Source organism: Manis pentadactyla, chromosome 11 (genome assembly GCF_030020395.1).
Source record: "Manis pentadactyla isolate mManPen7 chromosome 11, mManPen7.hap1, whole genome shotgun sequence".
In the NCBI taxonomy this organism is placed as follows: Eukaryota; Metazoa; Chordata; class Mammalia; order Pholidota; family Manidae; genus Manis; species Manis pentadactyla.
Genome location: NC_080029.1, coordinates 124210305 through 124229080, shown reverse-complemented (window position 1 = coordinate 124229080; position 18776 = coordinate 124210305). Strand labels below are relative to the sequence as shown.

Below are 18776 nucleotides of genomic sequence, written 5' to 3'. Positions count from 1 at the left end.
GCCAGCCACAAAAGACCATGTATTACAGGATTCTGTTTATATAAAATGTAGGATTGGCAAATAGTAGTTGTTGCCGGGGGCTGGGAGAGTACAGAATAGGGAGTGACTGCTAATGGGTATGGGATTTCTTCTTAGTGTGATGAAATGTTCTGGAATTAGATAGTGGTGATGGTTGCATAACTGTAAATACACTAAAAACCACTGAATTGTATATTTTAAAAGGGTGAATTTTATGGCATGTGATTTAATTACATTTCAGTAAAGCTATTCCCTGTCACTATGACTCCAATATTTACCATTTATCGAGCACCTAACAATGTACTCATAGGGAAGGAAATACAACAGGTGGGCTAATATATAACACAGACTATACTAGATACAATATAATATCATTACAACTTTGTAAGGTAGGTGGTGTAATATTTATATTACTTATGAGGAAGTCTACATTCAGAGAAATTAAATAACTTGGCCAAGATAATTTAACTAGTATGTGGCAAAGACAGAATTTGAATTAAAGTTAATTACTATACCATATTATTTCTGTTATATGAAGAAAAGAAAAAAAAATTTGTCCTTATATGAGGAAAAGAAAAAAACAAACTTGTCTTCTCTATCTCATATGATTGTCAAAGGGTAAAGTGAAACAATAAATGTAAGAGAATAAAATGTTACACATACATTTTTGCTCCAGACATGATAAAATTTGGTGGGCACAATACTCCTTAGAGAATTATTAGTCTAATAGATATATATACTTTATGTGATACAGTTCAAAATCTAAAAATTTTACATAAATTTTAGTCTAAGAAAGTCCTTTTTATGCAGCTGCTATTTGATTCACAATATTTTCTTTAAGATCTTAATCCAGAATAGGTGATGATAATTTTCATTCATAATTTGTATAATTGTATTTTTAAATGTGGTTATACCTTTAAATGATTGATTTTGATTTTTAAAAGAGGGTAGGTCTAGTGAGAAGTATATTCATTCACTAAGCCACCTTGTCCACTCCTGTCATAATTACTATAATATTCATCTATGTTACACTCATTCTAATTTCCACTGAGAAAATAGTTTGATGGGTACTGTGTGGGTTCCTGAGCTGTCAAAGGTGTGGTCCACTTCACTGCCACTTATCTAAGAGGTATGAGCCGCGGTGAACCCCCGCTGTAGCACCTGACAAGACAGAGGCAGAGTGATGAGACAGCGAGCAGAACCAGAGGTCTGGTCAGGTTGGGCCAATAACCTGCTGAGTAATTTCCCCAAATCATCTCTCTATGGAATACAGACAAACTTGAAAAAAAAGCGCACCTCACACATGTTATTCATGTAGTAACAAATGGGGGACTGCAACTTAAACAGCAATTTTAATATTTTCACAATATTTAACTAGTTTTATCCCAGACAGCATTTTATACTTATCTTAGCCAAAAGGCCAAAAAGCGATCCCCAGACAGCATTTCAAACAAGATTAACTTCTCCTTATATATATATATATATATATATATATATATATAAAACTGTGCTTCAGAACTTTGAGCAGCATAAGATAATCACTACCTTAATATAATGCAAGCTAAAAGCAAATAAACATTCATGTCTTAGTTCAAACAGTCTCTCTATAGTGAAATGTAGGCTTCTCAAAACACCAAAAATAGCTTGAGAATCTCAGGTTGGAAATCAGCTGACTAGATGATTTTTGAAGACCCTTCTCCCTTCAACTCTCCTAGGACTCTCCCCAAAACACCTCCTTGAGCAGGCATGCACATGCACACACCCTCTCTCAGGTCAAAGCTGGGAGGTGCCCTTAATACAAGAGGCACAGTGTGTGTGACCCCACTCCATCCATAAAGGCTATAAAGATGCTCCTACAAACATCACAAATATCCAGCTATTTAACACTTCATTTATCAAGTAAGACCTGCATGCAAGTTGCAATACACAGTACACCATCAGGCAGAAAAACATACCTTAAAATAAGTAAAATTACTTCTAATCAAAATATTATCTTGAAAAATAAAGGGCAACCGTCATAGATAGATTTGCAAACATGTCAACATGATACATGATTAGGGTTCAGAAAGTGTTTAATTTCATTTTTAAATCTATCTGTATCTCACTGGAACTAAATAAATGCTACTTGAACAGTTAACCTTGTACAGAGATACAAAATGTTTTTCTTTTTCATACTAACTTTTCCTCCTACTAGGGTATCTTAGTGGTCAAATGACAGCCTTTATTATATGTTCTTATACATCTGGACCAGGTAACAGAAGCAGCTGGCCTACTTAAACCCTAAATTTCAAATACAGAACCCCAGGGTCACAGAATAGAACCCTTCTGTGTATTCCTCCCAAGGGAGATGTAGGTTCATTTTGGAGGAGGGGGGATCCAGGGGGGAAGGATGGATGCCCTGTGCTGACCAGAGCAATAGCCTGTTTTGTTTGTGCATGAAGTCCAGGCCATTATTGAAGAATTACTGAGCAGTTGAAGGATTCATCCTTCACCAAGCATGAGCGTATACTTCAAAGTACAGATGTGCTCTCAAAGTACACTCATTGGTTCATTTGAATCACATGAAATAGTGCTGGCAAAACCATGGTAATGGGCCAGTCCTCTTCCTGGAGGGGCCCCTGGTCTATTCTCAGGCTGCAGCCTCTCAATTAAGACTCATAGCAGTTTGTTGTTTTATGTGAGAGGTTCCTCATTCGGGCAGAGCCATTTCTGCCCGGGTTGGATGCTACTTTCAGAGACTCAATTCCTGCATAAGTGATTTCCTCATAAGGTAAACTAGAAGGTTGGAGGTAGGCCCTGAGGCATGAAAAGAGGCCAGGCCATGTATGAGCTTTGACCTTTAAACGGGGGCAGTGAATATCAGGTGCTCAACAGGACCATTCCCTTTCCGGAGGGGGCAAATAAGAGGGTGGTAGCAGGGTAGAAAGAACACTCAAACAAGTAAAGAGTGTGAGAAGTGGGAAAATAAGTTTTCTTTGAAATTGTGATGTTAGGAAGACCTTTAACTTTCAAACAGCAAACAGAACAAACTTGTTGAGCCAGATAACCTGGACTTGAGTGCCCACTCTTCCCCCAAAAAGCTACAGCGTCACTGACAAATCTCTGCATAAGGGCATTTGATGTGAGTTTCTTTAAGATACTTGCCAAAGATGATCCTAGGTTATAATTACTTGAGTCACTTCATATTGTATATGAACTTATTAGCACATGAAATGCCAAAAGCCATGTGGTTATTTTAAAGACAATATGGACTCCTACTTAAAGCATATGTTATAATGCTTTATATAAACATCATGTCATTATTAGGACAACTTTAGTTCAAAACTGTGTACATATATTAATATATACATATACAGAAACACAGTTACATAAACACACAATGTTTTCCTACAATATCTTCTTCCCTAACCAACTCTAAGAGGTTCTTGGATGACAATCTAGACAATGGCCATCACTCTCAAGGCCAGCTTACCTTAAATAAATCTGCAACTATTCCATAATCTGCCACTTGAAAAATTGGAGCTTCTGGGTCTTTGTTAATTGCCACAATTGTCTGTGAAATAAAAAGTTTGGCCTTTAAAAGTCAAGAAGGCATACTGCATAGATTGATGGTCCTATTTCAACATCCCTAACAACATATTTATATTGTTAAAAACATCTACAAATAAGATTAATTTGATTCATTTGTGCCAATCTTGTAAATTTAGAAATTTGAGTTGGAACACAACAAAATTATCTCCCATCTCCACCACCAGCTTATCACTGTATAAAAAAGATTTTAAATAGTATTTTTAAGTTCTTTTTTGACTTATGAAAAAAATGTTTAATTTTAGATAAGTAACAAAGCAGAAGAGAGGACTCTGGGAAGAGAGCAGAGGCGGAGGCATCAAGAATCTGTCTCCCCACCAATACAGCAACTGCAGTGACAGAATCTGTCTAATGTAACCATTCTGGAACTCTGGAGTCTGTCTACACTTGCGGCTTCCAGGGGAAGGCTTGCATGGTGAACTGCAGCTCTCACCACAGTAGCAACTACCCATCCTCCACCCTCAGCCCCAGGGGCAGGCAGCTGTGAACATGTTTCTGGAGCAACTTGCATACAGCTTGCAGGAGCCAAAGTAGGCAAAAGGGACCTTGCCCTCCAAATACTGGGGACCTGTGATCACTGAATACTGCTTCTGATCACAGAGGTGCAGAAAAAGAGAAGGGCAGCCATTGCTGTTGTACATCATTGTTGCTCCCTCCACCCACCATCCAGCTGAAGTTACTTCCAGGGGAGTTAAAGGGTCAGTGCACTTTTTTTTCTGGCTCTCCCTTCATTTTTTTCCCCTTTTGGGAGCCAGACATTAAAGAGTAGGATATTCAAAAGCAACTGCATATACATGGAAAATTACAGTGATGACACATGATCAGGGAAAGGCGCAAGCTCAGAAAAGACCCCAAAAGATCTCAAGTTGATACTGGCACAGAAATAGCCTCCAATAATTAAAAAAAAGAAAAAAGAACAATAAATAAAACAATAACAAAAAGCGGCAAACTCTGGGAAAAGAGGAGAATCTGATTCTCAGAGTTACCACATTACAACATTCAAATGGCCAGTTTTCAACTAAAAAAATCAAAAGGCATACAAAGGAACAAGAAAGTAGGGTCCATTCAAAGGAATGAGAAAAATCAACAGATACTGTCCCCAAAAAAGACCTGATGGCAAATCTACTAGAAAAAGACTTCAAAATAAACACCTTAAAGATGTTCAAGAACCAAAGGAAGATGTGGGGAAAGTCAAGAAAACAGTATGTGAACAAAATGGAAATATCAATAGATAGAAAACCTTAAGAGAAACAAAAATATTCTGGAGTCAAAATGTGTAATAACTGTAATGAAAAATTCACTACAGGGATTTGAAGGCAGATTCAAAGCAGGCAGAAGAAAAGAATCAGTAAACTTAAAGTTAGGACAATGGAAATTATCAAGTCTAAAGAACAAAAACAAAGTGAACAGAGACTCAGGGACCTGTGGGCTACCATCAAGTGGACCAAAACTAGTACTGTGGGAGTCACAGGAGGAGGAGAAATAGAGAAAGGGACAGAGAATATTTGAAGACATAATGGCTGAAAACTTCCCAAATATGATAAAAGACATACTTACTTGGCAGGATAAATACCACAATCATGAAAGACATGCACATAAACATTCAAGAAGCTCAATAAAGTACAAGTAAGATGAACTCAAAGAGATCCAAACCAAGACATATTATAATCAAACTTTCAAAGGCCAAGGAGCAAGAGAATCTTGAAAATAGGAAGAGAGACATGACTCACTACAGACAGGATTCTCAATGAGATTCCCAGATTCTCATCAGAAACTCTGGAAGCCCAGAGGGCAGTGGGCTGATGTATTCAAAGTGCTTAAAGAAAAAACTATAAACCAAGAATCCTATATCAAAACTGTCCTTCTGATGACATTTTTTGCAGAAATTGAAAAACCCATTCTAAAATTTATATGGAATCTCAAGGGACTCTGAATAAACAGTATCAGAAAAGAAGAACAAAGCTAGAGGACTCACACTCCTGATTTCAAAACTTACTAAAAAAGCTATAGTATTAAAACAGTGTGGTGCTGACATAAAGACAGACATATAGACCAATGGAACAAAACAGCCCAGAAATAAACCTTCACATCTGTGGCCAAATGATTCTGACAAGGGTGTCAAGATCATTCAATGACAAAAAAACTTTTTCAACAAACGGTTTTGGGTAAATTGGATATCCACATACAAAAGAATGACACTGGATCCTAACCTAACACCATATATAAAAATAATCTCAAATGGATCAATGACTTAAATGAAAGACCTAAAACTATAAAACTTAGTAGAAAACACAGGGCAAAAGCTGCCTGACATTGGTTTTGGCAATAATTTCTTGGATCTGACATCAAAGTACAGGCAATAAAAGCAAATTGAGTTTCATGGAAATTAAATTTTGTGGACCAAAAGTCAACAAAAGTTTGACTATCAACAAAGTCAAACAAAAGTTTGACTATCAACAAAGTGAAAGAACTACCCAGAGGATAGGAAGAAAAATATTTGCAAATCTTTTTTAGTTTTGGATGTTAGATATTCAACTTCAAAAAAATATCTGATAAGAGATTAATATATAGAATATATTTTTAAAATTCCTAAACTCAACAGAAAAACAAAAAATTTGATTCAAAAATTGCACAAATGCTTGATGATGGGGGGAGTCTAGTAAACATAACGTTCCTCATGTAATTGTAGATTAGATACCAAATAAAAAAAAATTGCACAAATGAGTTGAATAGCCACTTCTCCAAAGAAAATATACAAATGGCCAACGGCACATGAAAAGATGCTCAACATCACTGATCATCAGATAAATGCAAGTCAAAATTACAATGGTACCACCTCCCACCCACGAGGATGGCAACTATCAGAAAAACAGGTAAGTGCTGATGAGGACGTGGAGAATTTGGAACCCTTGCGCATTATTGGTGGGAATGTAAAATGGTGCAGCTGCTGTGGAAAACATTATGGCGGTTCCTCAACAAATTAAAAATAGCATGCCATATGATCCAGCAATTCCGTTTCTAGGTATATATCCCAGAGAGTTGAAAACAGAGTCTCAAGTACGTATTTTGTACTCCCATATTCACTGCAGCATTATTCACAAGAGCTAAAACATGGAAGCAACCCAGATGTCCATCAGTGAAGAATGGATAGGCAAAATGTGGTATATACATATAATGGAATATTATTCAGCCTAAAAAGAAAAGAAGTTCTGACAATTTCTGAAACTCTGACCAACTAAAACATACCTTGGTCTTATGCTAAGTGAAATAAGCCAGTCACAAGAAGACAAACACTGTATGAAGATTCCACTTACATGAGATGCTTGTATAGTCACTATCATAAGAAGAAGAACTGTGGCTGCCAGGGGAGGGAGACTGGGAAGCTGTTGTTTAATGATGTAGTCTCAGTTTTACAAGATGAAAAAGTGTTCTGGAAATGGATGGTGGTGATGGTTGTACAGAATTATAAATATACTTAATACCACTGACAGTGTCTACACAATTTTTAATCGTACACTTAAAAGTGGTTAAGATGGCAAATTTTGTTTTTTTTTTGGGGGGTGGAGTATACAAAAAATCTTGAATTTTACTGTATGTAAATTATATCTCAATAATCTGATTTAAACAAACAAAATGTAACTGGAAAGTTTTGTAGGTCAATGAAGAAATTTAGATTCACTAAATAAAACACACGATGAAATAAATAATTCACTAAATAAAACATGATGAAAAATTAAGTAACTTATTTTAGATGTGATGTGCTTTATTCAGTAAGATAGTTTGAAGTCTACTTTATCAAATTATATATTATGATTAGCATAAATTCTCAGCTTATTTCACTTATAAAATAGTTAATATTTTCTATTAGCAATATGTAAATTTAAACTTATAATTATAAATGTTAGATTTCAACTTCAAAAAAAAAAAGTAACAAATCCATACCCTAATTCATGGTCTTTGTAGTTCAAACTATTTATCCTTCATATACTGCATTCCATTTAGTATTTAAAAATTATTATTCTGGGTCTACTGTGAGAATATAAAAATTATTTATCTAGTCGGCCTGTTAGTAAAGGAGAATTTTAAAACAAAGACGTTTAAGTCTTTATGTATACAGCAAATAAATATAATAAAACAAGTAAATTACTACATCTCCTAGAAAAACTTCTAAAAGTTCCTCTTATCTCCTATAAAATTTTTAAATGTGAAAAGTTATAGTGACAGATTAGTAACAGACTAAGGAGAAATACTCACTCAAAAAGTTGCTGTGTTTACCAATTACTCTTTAATTAAGATTTATTTATTTATTACAAATAGTTAGCCATTCCTCATTGATGTGTCTAACACCATTGCAACTAAAGTAAAATTAGTTTTTACTCTAACATGGTATTATTTTGATAGATTATAATAATTCAAATCTGTCGAGGTAAAATTAAATTTCTATCTGCCTATTACCCTATCTCATAAGAATAGCTGGAACACATTTTAAAAGTATTTTGATATAGTCTGACTTAAAATATAAACTACACAACACATGTATAATTCCCTTACAGGGCCTCTGAGGAGTCCCCTAAAAAGATGGGCAAAATATTCCAGAATACTGAGATTGAAGTATAATCTGGGTACCTGGATCTCAGGTAACAACCAACCCAGAGAAACAAGCCATATAAAGATATGTGGCCAGAGACAATAAATGATGGTTTCAATACGAGCCTCAAATCCAAAGCACAAGGACAAACATTTTGAATCACAGGCATTGATGTGCATGGAGGTGTTTCTATTCTGGGAATATGTAGCCTGCTTCACAGCTACTAGCAGAGATTTATTTAATTAACAGTGGTTAATGATTTTCCTGGAGGCCACCTAGTCGAACATCTGACAGTTTAATCATCTGAAAGATTTTTCATTCTACTATATAAAAGTTATAGTTAAAGAAATAGCATATAACTGTGGGCAAAGAATCACTAAAGTATTTAAGAAAAAAGATTTGTGCTGGTTACAGTTTTTCAGATCACTAAAAGAATATTCCTTAATTATCAACTGTAAATGGCTGATAAAACGTTGCTTATACCTTAGAGCTCTCTTAATATGTCCTTATAAATCCTTGCTCTTTTTCCTTACAGAGCTTTCAAAGCATAAATTGTATTTAACCATATTAATATGTATATAGTTCACAAAGTACTTCCATTACATAGACTCATTTGAAATAACAATCGAATCTCATATTCTTCCAACTATATACCATAGCACTAATTAAAACTGCAGCTTATATGCAATGTAACTATCAGGTTTAAACCAATCACTCTAATACCCCATTTTAGAGCTTAAACAAAATTAAAACCAGATTGTTGTGTCTCTCACATAAGACAGTGAGGATGACAGGGGCTACATCTTCTCCATTCAAGCATCGCCAGCATGTAGTTCAAGGTTCATGCTTAATAAATATTTGTTGACTGGATGAAGAGATAAAGCCTTGGCTCAAATTTATTCTTATGAAATGTTCCCTGACACTGGTCTCCCTCCTTCAATTGTTCCCTTTTTGCTTTCACATACACTGTCTAGGCCATCTCTCCCCCAATCCAGCCCTGTTGGCATGGAATGAGAATTTTCACCAAGATCTTCCTGGCAGGCAGAATCTTTCATCTCTAAAAGCAGAATTCTAGATATGTCTAAATTGGCCAGTCTAAAAACATTTTTTAAGGTTGCTGGTGTTGGAGAGTTTTTTTTTTTCTTTAATGCAGCAACAACATTTTCCCCATTGGCACTGCATTTTTCATAGATCAGTAAAGAAATATGTCATCCAACTGTGAAATCTGCCTGGGTTTGGGCCAATCTATTTAGAGGTTATAAGGAGGTAGTGCGTACATTTTTTTCAAGTTAGAAGTTAAACCTGTTAAAAGTTTTATTACCTCTTATATCAAACTTCCATCCAAATGGATAAAAGCAGGAGTGTCAGAGGCATCTCTGACTTCATGAAAGACTAAGTTCATAATTCAAACTGTATATTGTTATGCATGAATTAATGTGTCATATTCTGAAATATATGTTCAGAGTCATTACCCAGGACTTCCAGATATAGTTAGTCCAAGCAGCAAGTTAAAATTGAGTGTGTCCTCTACATACTGTAGTTCTAACAATTACTGAGGTATTAAGATGCTCCAACCTAAAATGTGTCAGTCACATGTTAGCAACAACCTGAGAAGAGGCACCTTGGACTGTTAGGAGACCAGGGTGAAGCAGACAGAGAATCAGGGATCAGAACCTCATAAACTAGTGGGTGGTCAGAAACTCATCAAGTTGTTTTCACCCCACACTTTCTATCCATAGATTGTCAGAGATGAAAGGAAACTTAGAGATCATTACCCAACACCTGTATTTACCAAAGAACTGAGGTGCAGAGAGGAAACATCATGTAGTAAACTAGCAGTGGGGCTGGGAGGTTCAGGATTCTTCCCATGACATAGCATTGCCTCTCCTAAAAATGGTATCTTCAGACAGTGAACAGCTTATATTTCTTTCTGTTCCTACATCTGTGTTAATATGAATGGTTCATCTACACACATTGTAGCAATGTGGAAATATACAGTGAAACTCAAATTTTAAAACACTAAAACTTTCCTCTTAACATCATTATTGTTGTGTAGTTACCTTGCTGTCTTTCATCCCAGCTAAATGTTGGATGGCTCCGGATATTCCTACAGCAATATAAAGTTCCTGAAACAAAAGAGACTGTATCATTAATATGCATTTATGTTATGTTAAAATGCCTTCCAAAGTATTTGCTATTAGTAAATAAAACAATGCAATATGTATCACTTAAATTATGTGTTCCTCCTTCCCTGATCTCCCTAACCAACAGTCCTCTTCTTCCTCTGAATTCCTGTAATAGTGGTGGTATACTAATAAATATGTGGATGAGGATTACTGGGCATTAACTAGGTGCCAATCACTTTGTTGATTAACGTATTACATCAAATGTTTTACTGAACCTTACAATTTCCTGTGAGGGAGTACCTTTTGTCTGTACATTGTGGTGTCATACTTCAACTCATCATTCTGTATATATCTATTCACCAGGTACAAATATTGTATATTAATATATAAACATATATACTCACATATATTAAAATACATTTTGGCAGTAGTTTGCATTCTCTTAAAAGGATATTTGTTAAAATGGTAACTAGGATACATTTATTAAACTTCATGTTTAGAAAAACCAAAATACAAATCAGTTTCAAGAGATTCTAAACATACACACACATGCATGCATGCATACACATGATCTCCCTGAGTGAAAAATAACAAACTTCTCAAAGGCATAGGCTGAACCTTTGTATTTCCAGCACCTAACACTGTAGTTTGTAAGTAAATGTTGATAATGATATCATGATGATGTCATTCCCTTTGTAATTACTTCAGTTTATTCTGACTAGAATTTCTTTCATAAAAGTAAGACAGGGACCATGGGCTTAGGCAGGCAGGGTGAGGGCCTCTGGAGAAAAAGCAGAGCAAGATGATTACAGTCAGAACAATGTAACAATGTGCAAAGAAGTCCCTGTTGAAACTCTGTGTTAAGCATTACGCAAAGTCAGTCACACTAATTTTCTAGGGTAAAAATATCAGAATAGTAATACAGACATTCTTCAGTGAAATCAGTTAAAGCTCAAAAGGCCAGGAGCAACTTGGTCTGGGATGTTTGAGTGTCTGCAGATAAAGAAGAGTATCTCAGCATAACCCGTGACTTCACTGTATCAATTAGATCATGACACTGTAAAATTCACCTTAGCCTGCTAAAAGGCCCGGCTTATTTTTAACTGTACCTATGTGCTGTGTTTCCTTCTCTAATCTTAATCAAGTAATCTTCAACCTAGGAAAAAGATTAATTTAGTAAGCAAGCCCGACTATAAACAGCCCAAGAAGTTAAGAAGTAAGATTCTTAACACACTTTAGCAAATGGGCAACAACCCAGCCCACCTTGGGGGCAGGGAAGGCGATCTTAATTGACAAACTCCCAGAGGGAAACTGCCATCCTGAGAAAGAATCAGAGCAGCAAATTTCTTCTGTTACTCATCAAAAATGAGCATTCTGAGACCACTCAACAAGTCTGCACCCCTAGCACTTTACCCTCATTCCTGAATCCTCAACTGTGCATAAAACCCCTAGATAACGAGCCAACCATGGGCTCTTGTCCCCTCCTGGTATGAGCCGGGAGCTCTGTCCTCTCACTTTATCTCTAAATAAAAGCCTCTAACCTTGCTCTCATACCTTGGGAGTTTGCAAAGTTCATTCTTTTACTATGTGAGCAAGAACCCCAGCATCAAAAGGATATTCATTAAATTGTTAATCAAAATATACTTATTAAATCTCACATTCAGGAAAACCAGGCCAACAAGTTCTAATATAAAGATTTTCAAAGCAAGTTATTTAGACAGACAGATTGAAACTGTTTCATTAACCCCTCTCCTAAGTATACTTACTAAGCAAGCACCGGAAAGGACCAACAGCTCTGAAAACCAGTCCTCCAGACATACATGTGTACATTAAAATTCAACAAGTCTGAAAAGGCTTTCCATTTACATCATAAAAAGATAATGAAAATGTTGATTCACTCTGGCAGAAAACATGTACATAAACCTCATATAAATAGAATCCACTCCCTCCACACACAGAATTGAGTATCTTCATCTTTGACCATAAATGTCACTAAGGAAATAACAGATTCTGGGCCAAAGCAAACCAGAGACAGATGATTCCAAGGGCACTTCTGCCTTTCTGAGGGGCATAAACAGTCCATATTAAGCCCACATGACCAACAGTACCTTATTTTACTGTCTTGCAAAAATGGTTCTCTAAATATATTAAAAACGTTAAAAAGTCCAGAATGAGTCCTGGGATTTTGGCTGCTGTTCTGAGATCTGATAGCTCTTTCAGGCAGAAAGAGAGGTTTTTTTTCTTTTTTAAAACAGGTACAGGCAATTAGACTAATATCATAGGATACTGCCTCATGGTTCAGAAAGCATCTCTGTATTTCAATAATAATAATTAGTATGTACAAAACTCTCCAGATGCTAATTTAGGGAGCACTTCAAGACACTGCTTCACAACACAATAAGGCAATCCCTGCCCTGAGGCACTTTCCTTCTAAACCAGATAGTAAAATAATTTGGGGAGAAAATGAGAGGCAATGTAGGGGAGGAGAACAGCAATTAAGCATTCAAAAAGAGGCAGATTAAAGAATGGAACAAAGAAGAAAGGAGGGGTAGTCCTAGAGGTAAAATCCTAGTAACCATAGCAGAATCTATAAAAGTGAGAGACTAGCTCAACCTACATGGCTGGTAGCAGTTTGGGTTGGACATTCTGCAATTCAGTAATGGGGACTAGTGGGAAGACATAAAGCCACAGGGTGGTAAGAGAAGACCAGAGATTATTCTGAAACACAAAGGACAGCACTTACTTCAATCAAACAAGGAACAGCAAAAGACAGCACGAACCCCTTTTCCTCTGCTAAACCTAAGAAAAGACTACAGCTAGACCCATCCTAAGAACCCAGGGGCTGGGGTCTCAACTACTTTATGGTGGTTTGAGATGGAAACAGGAATGGGGTTTAGAAACTGCTGCATGCAGTGTGGTTCAACAGAGGTTTGCAAGAGTATACTAGTATGGTTAAGAACGCAGGGTCTGAGCGTCACTGCACAGGTTTAAATCCCAGCTCAGCCACCTGATAGACAAAGGACCTTCAGTGAGTTATTCAAGCTCCCTAGGCCTCAGTTTGCTCAACTGAAAAACTGGGATTATAAGAATCCCCACTTGAAAAACTCAAAATGGATCAAAGACCTGAATGTAAGTCATGAAACCATTAAACTCTTGGAAGAAAACATAGGCAAAAACCTCTTAGACATAAACATGAGTGACCTCTTCTTGAACATATCTCCCCGGGCAAGGAAAACAACAGCAAAAATGAACAAGTGGGACTATATTAAGCTGAAAAGCTTCTGTACAGCAAAAGACACCATCAATAGAACAAAAAGGAACCCTACAGTATGGGAGAATATATTTGAAAATGACAGATCCGATAAAGGCTTGACGTCCAGAATATGTGAAGAGCTCACACGCCTCAACAAACAAAAAACAAATAACCCAATTAAAAAATGGGCAGAGGAACTGAACAGACAGTTCTCCAAAAAAGAAATACAGATGGCCAACAGACACATGAAAAGATGCTCCACATCACTAATTATCAGAGAAATGCAAATTAAAACTACAATGAGGTATCACCTCACACCAGTAAGGATGGCTGCCATCCAAAACACAAACCACAACAAATGTTGGCGAGGCTGTGGAGAAAGGGGAACCCTCCTACACTGCTGGTGGGAATGTAAGTTAGTTCAACCATTGTGGAAAGCAGTATGGAGGTACATCAAAATGCTCAAAACAGACTTACCATTTGACCCAGGAATTGCACTCCTAGGAATTTACCCTAAGAATGCAGCAATCAAGTTTGAGAAAGACAGATGCACCCCTATGTTTATCGCAGCACTATTTACAATAGCCAAGAATTGGAAGCAACCTAAATGTCCATCGATAAGATGAATGGATAAAGAAGATGTGGTACATATACACAATGGAATACTACTCAGCCATAAGAAGAGGGCAAATCCTACCATTTGCAGCAACATGGATGGAGCTGGAGGGTATTATGCTCAGTGAAACAAGCCAAGCGGAGAAAGAGAAATACCAAATGATTTCACTCATCTGTAGAATATAAGTACAAAGGAAAAACTGAAGGAACAAAACAGCAGCAGAATCACAGAACTCAAGAATGGACTAACAGGTACCAAAGGGAAAGGGACTGGGGAGGATGGGTGGGTAGGTAGGGATATGGGGGGGAAGAAGAAGGGGGGTATTAAGATTAGCATGCATGGGGGGTGGGAGAAAGGGGAGGGCTGTACAACACAGAGAAGGCAAGTAGTGATTCTACAACATTTTCTATGCTGATGGACAGTGACTGTAAAGGGGTTTATAGGGGGGACCTGGTATAGGGGAGAGCCTAGTAAACATAATATTCGTCATGTAAGTGTAGATTAATGATACCAAAAAAAAAAAGGCAGTTCCTGTGTGGTGACCTCCAATGAGTTCTACAGAAGGGTATAAAGGGCATATAAAAGTGTAGGCAAAGGGCCTGTTTGTGTTTATACAGAGGATCAAAGCCTAATTTGGCTACCCAGAGAATGAACTAAGATACGATATGAAAAAGAACTTCCAACATCAGCACTCTCAGGAAGACTCATGCCAGACGATGATCATCAAAAAACCCCAACAAAGATCCATGCACTGCTACAGCTGTAGATGCACTCATCCCACCAGTTCCTGGACTTGCCATGGGAATGAGGAAGGAGATATCTAAGCTGGCCTGTGCATACAGTAAAACAACAAATTTGACTGGATCTATACTGTTGGAACTCAACCAAGAATTAGGAGAAGTGCAAATTGTAGCGCTCCAAAATCTTACAACTACAGACTATTTACTGTTAAAAGAACATATGGGATGTAAACAGTCCCCAGGAATGGGTTGTTTTAATTTGTCTGATTTCTCTCAGACTGTTCAAGTACAGTTGGACAATATCCACCATATCATAGATAAGTTCTCACAAATGCCTAAGGTGCCTAACTGGTTTCACGGGAGATGGATGGTAATTACAGATATGCCTTGGTTATGTAACTATACTCCTATTATGTTAATGTGTGTGCGCAATTTAATTAGTAGTTTAAAACCTATACATGCTGAAGTTACTCTACAAGAAGATATGTCAAAGAAATAATCAATCTTCCCATGTTTTCTTCCGTCTGCTACTTCTATAGCTTTTCTTCTTCCTTCCTAATTACAACCCTTAAATAGAATTCGTGCCTCATATCGAATTTACCGAGTATCATAATTCCTCCAAGTGGTAAAGATACCTCAAGACAAATGCTGGGCATAGAAGCCACAGGGCATTAATATGCAAAGAAGTAAAAAGCTAACCTTTTCAAACAATAAGGCTTCTCTCTCACTTACCAACTTTACATTTCCCTGTATGGCCCCGGAAGATGACTGGTTAGCCAGAGACGGGTAAGATTCCTCAAGGGAGGAACAACCTAAGACAGGCACAGTTGCAGGGGGGTCATCAGGTGAGAAATTGGGGATCAACAGAGGTGAGGCTTAGAACCTCACCCCCCCTGTTCTGAGAGAAATCTTCTGCATACGTGGATGTTTTATTGCCCTTGTCTAGCTTGGATTAACACATAGTCTACAGGCACACACCTGATCATCTACATTTGCTCTCTTACAACACTAAACTATGTTTTCTACCTTTATGTTGTATCTACCTACCACTTCAGCATTTTATTAAAAATAATAATAATAAAGAGAGAAATGTGTTATCCACATATAAATCAAGTATAAAAATCAAATGAGTATTCATATTTGAACTGTTTATAGTTCATAATGCATGAGCAAAACCAAAAGTTTCTGTGATGACTGCCCTTGTACTGTTCACCATGTAACTTATTCACTATGTAAGAATTTGTTCTCCATGTAAGAACTTGTTCGTTATGCTTCAGAAGATTGGAGACTGACGAAAATTAGGCTTGGGGTGGATTGATGATTGTGCATTGAGCATTGACTCCGCTATACAGAATTTTATTGTTGTTAACAACCATTTGATCAATAAATATGAGAGATGCCCTCACAACAACAACAACAACAAAAAAAGTACACACTTCCAATTGTAAAATAAATAAGTAACCGGGATGTAATGTATAGCATAAGGAATATAGTCAAAATATTGTAGCAACTTGGTATGGTGATAGCTGGTACCTAGAATTATCATGTATATAAATGTTGAATCACTGTGTTGTACACCTGAAACTAATGTAATACTGTGTGTCAACTACCCTTCAATAAAAAATAATTTTCTACAAAAAAAAAAAGAATCCCCACTTGATAAGGTACTGTGAGACTTCAGTCTCTGGTTCCCCAAGACAATAGTGTGCCACCTCTGACTCGAGGTTTGTTGAAATATTGAGTTTTTTAGCGCACTAGGTGGTGAGGCAGACTCCTGGGGTGGTCTCTGTGCTACCATTTAGAGCCCAGCAGGTTGTACACTGAACAACTCTGGAGGCCTTTCTTACCAGAGTCAATATTGATCTGCATTTTTGTTTATTCTTATACACACACACACACACACACACACACACACTTATTTATTTATTTATTTACTAGTGCTGATTCTTTCTTTTTTTGGTATCATTAATATACACTTACATGAACAAGATTGTGGTTACTGTCCATCTGTGTAGTAAGATGCTGCAGAATCACTACTTGTCTTCTCTGTGCTATACTGCCTTCCCCGTGCAACCCCCACTACATTATGTGTACTAATCATAATGCCCCTTTTTCCCCTTATCCCTCCCTTCCCACCCATCCTCCCCAGCCCCTTTCCCTTTGGTAACTATGAGTCCATTCTTGGGTTCTGTGATTCTGCTGCTGTTTTGTTCCTTCAGTTTTTTCTTTGTCCTTATACTCCTCAGATGAGTGAAATCATCTGATACTTGTCTTTCTCCACCTGGCTTATTTCACTGAGCCTAATACCCTCTAGCTCCATCCATGTTGTTGCAGATGGTAGGATTTGTTTTCTTCTTATGGCTGAATAATATTCCATTGTCTATGTGTACCACATCTTCTTTATCCATTCATTTACTGATGGACACTTAGGTTGCTTCCATTTCTTGGCTATTGTAAATAGTGCTGCAATAAACATAGGGGTGTATCTGTCTTTTTCAAATTGGGCTGCTGCATTCTTAGGGTAAATTCCTAGAAGTGGGATTCCTGGGTCAAATGGTATTTCTATTTTGAGCTTTTTGAGGAACCTCCATACTGCTTTCCACAATGGTTGAACTAATTTACATTCCCACCAGCAGTGTAGGAGGGTTCCCCTTTCTCCACAACCATGCCAACATTTGTTGTTGCTTGTCTTTTCAATGGTGGTGATCCTTACTGGTGTGAGGTGATATCCCATTGTGGTTTTAGTTTGCATTTCTCTGATGATCAGCGATGTGGAGCATCTTTTCATGTGCCTGTTGGCCATCTGAATTTCTTTTTTGGAGAAGTGCCTGTTCAGATCCTCTGCCCATTTTTTAATTGGGTTAATTGTTTTTTGTTCGTTGAGGTGCATGAGCTCTGTATATTTTGGATGTCAATCCCTTACAGGGATTGCACTGAATATATTCTCCCATACTGTAGGATGCCTTCTAGTTCTAGTGATGGTGTTCTTTGCTGTACAGAAGCTTTTTAGTTTGATACAGTCCCACTTGTTCATTTTTGCTTTTGTTTCCCTGCCTGGGGAGATATGTTCATGAAGAAGTTGCTCATGTTTATATTCAAGAGAGTTTTGCCTATATTTTCTTCTAAGAGTTTTATGGTTTCATGACTTACATTCAGGTCTTTGATCCATTTTCAGTTTACGTTTGTGTATGGCATTACACAGCAATCCAGTTTCATGTAGCTTCCAGTTTTGTCAACATCAGCTGTTGAAGAGACTGTCATTTCCCCATTGCATATCCATGGCTCCTTTATCGTATATTAATTGACCATATATGTTTGGGTTAATATCTGGACTCTCTATTCTGTTCTACTGGTCTGTGGGTCTGTTCTTGTGCCAGTACCAAATTGTCTTAATTACTGTGGCTTTGTAGTATAGCTTGAAGTTGGGAAGCAAGATCCCCCTTGCTTTATTCTTCCTTCTCAGGATTGCTTTGGCTATTCAGGGTCTTTTGTGGTTCCATATGAATTTTAGAATTATTTGTTCCAGTTCATTAAAGAATGCTGTCAGTATTTTGATAGGGATTGTACTGCATCTATAGATTGCTTTAGGCAGGATGGTCATTTTAACAATATTAATTCTTCCTATTCAAGAGAATGGAATGAATTTCCATTTATTAGTGTCCTCTTTAATTTCTCTTAGGAGTGTCTTGTAGTTTTCAGGGTATGATCTGCATTTTTACTACAATAATTTTCCAACAGATGGCAGTAAACAAACTGGAAAAAGGGATACTTTTTTCCTATTTCATACAAAGGTTATGGGGGCTAGTAGAAGTGCAGGACAGCCAGACTCCCCTGTGATATAAACACT

At 37.1% G+C, this 18776-nt stretch overlaps 1 protein-coding gene across 2 annotated transcripts in view; it reads right to left on the bottom strand.

Annotated features, from left to right (window-relative positions):
- The window catches only part of ETFA (electron transfer flavoprotein subunit alpha), a 127379-nt gene that overhangs the window by 3434 nt on the left and 105169 nt on the right, over positions 1-18776 (bottom strand). For both annotated transcript variants that reach the window (XM_036907599.2, XM_036907600.2), the window contains 2 exons: positions 10255-10320; positions 3491-3571 (listed from right to left, as the gene is read on the bottom strand). In XM_036907599.2, coding sequence (XP_036763494.1) covers positions 3491-3571; positions 10255-10320 — 147 coding nt within the window. The remainder of the gene's footprint in view (positions 1-3490; positions 3572-10254; positions 10321-18776) is intronic.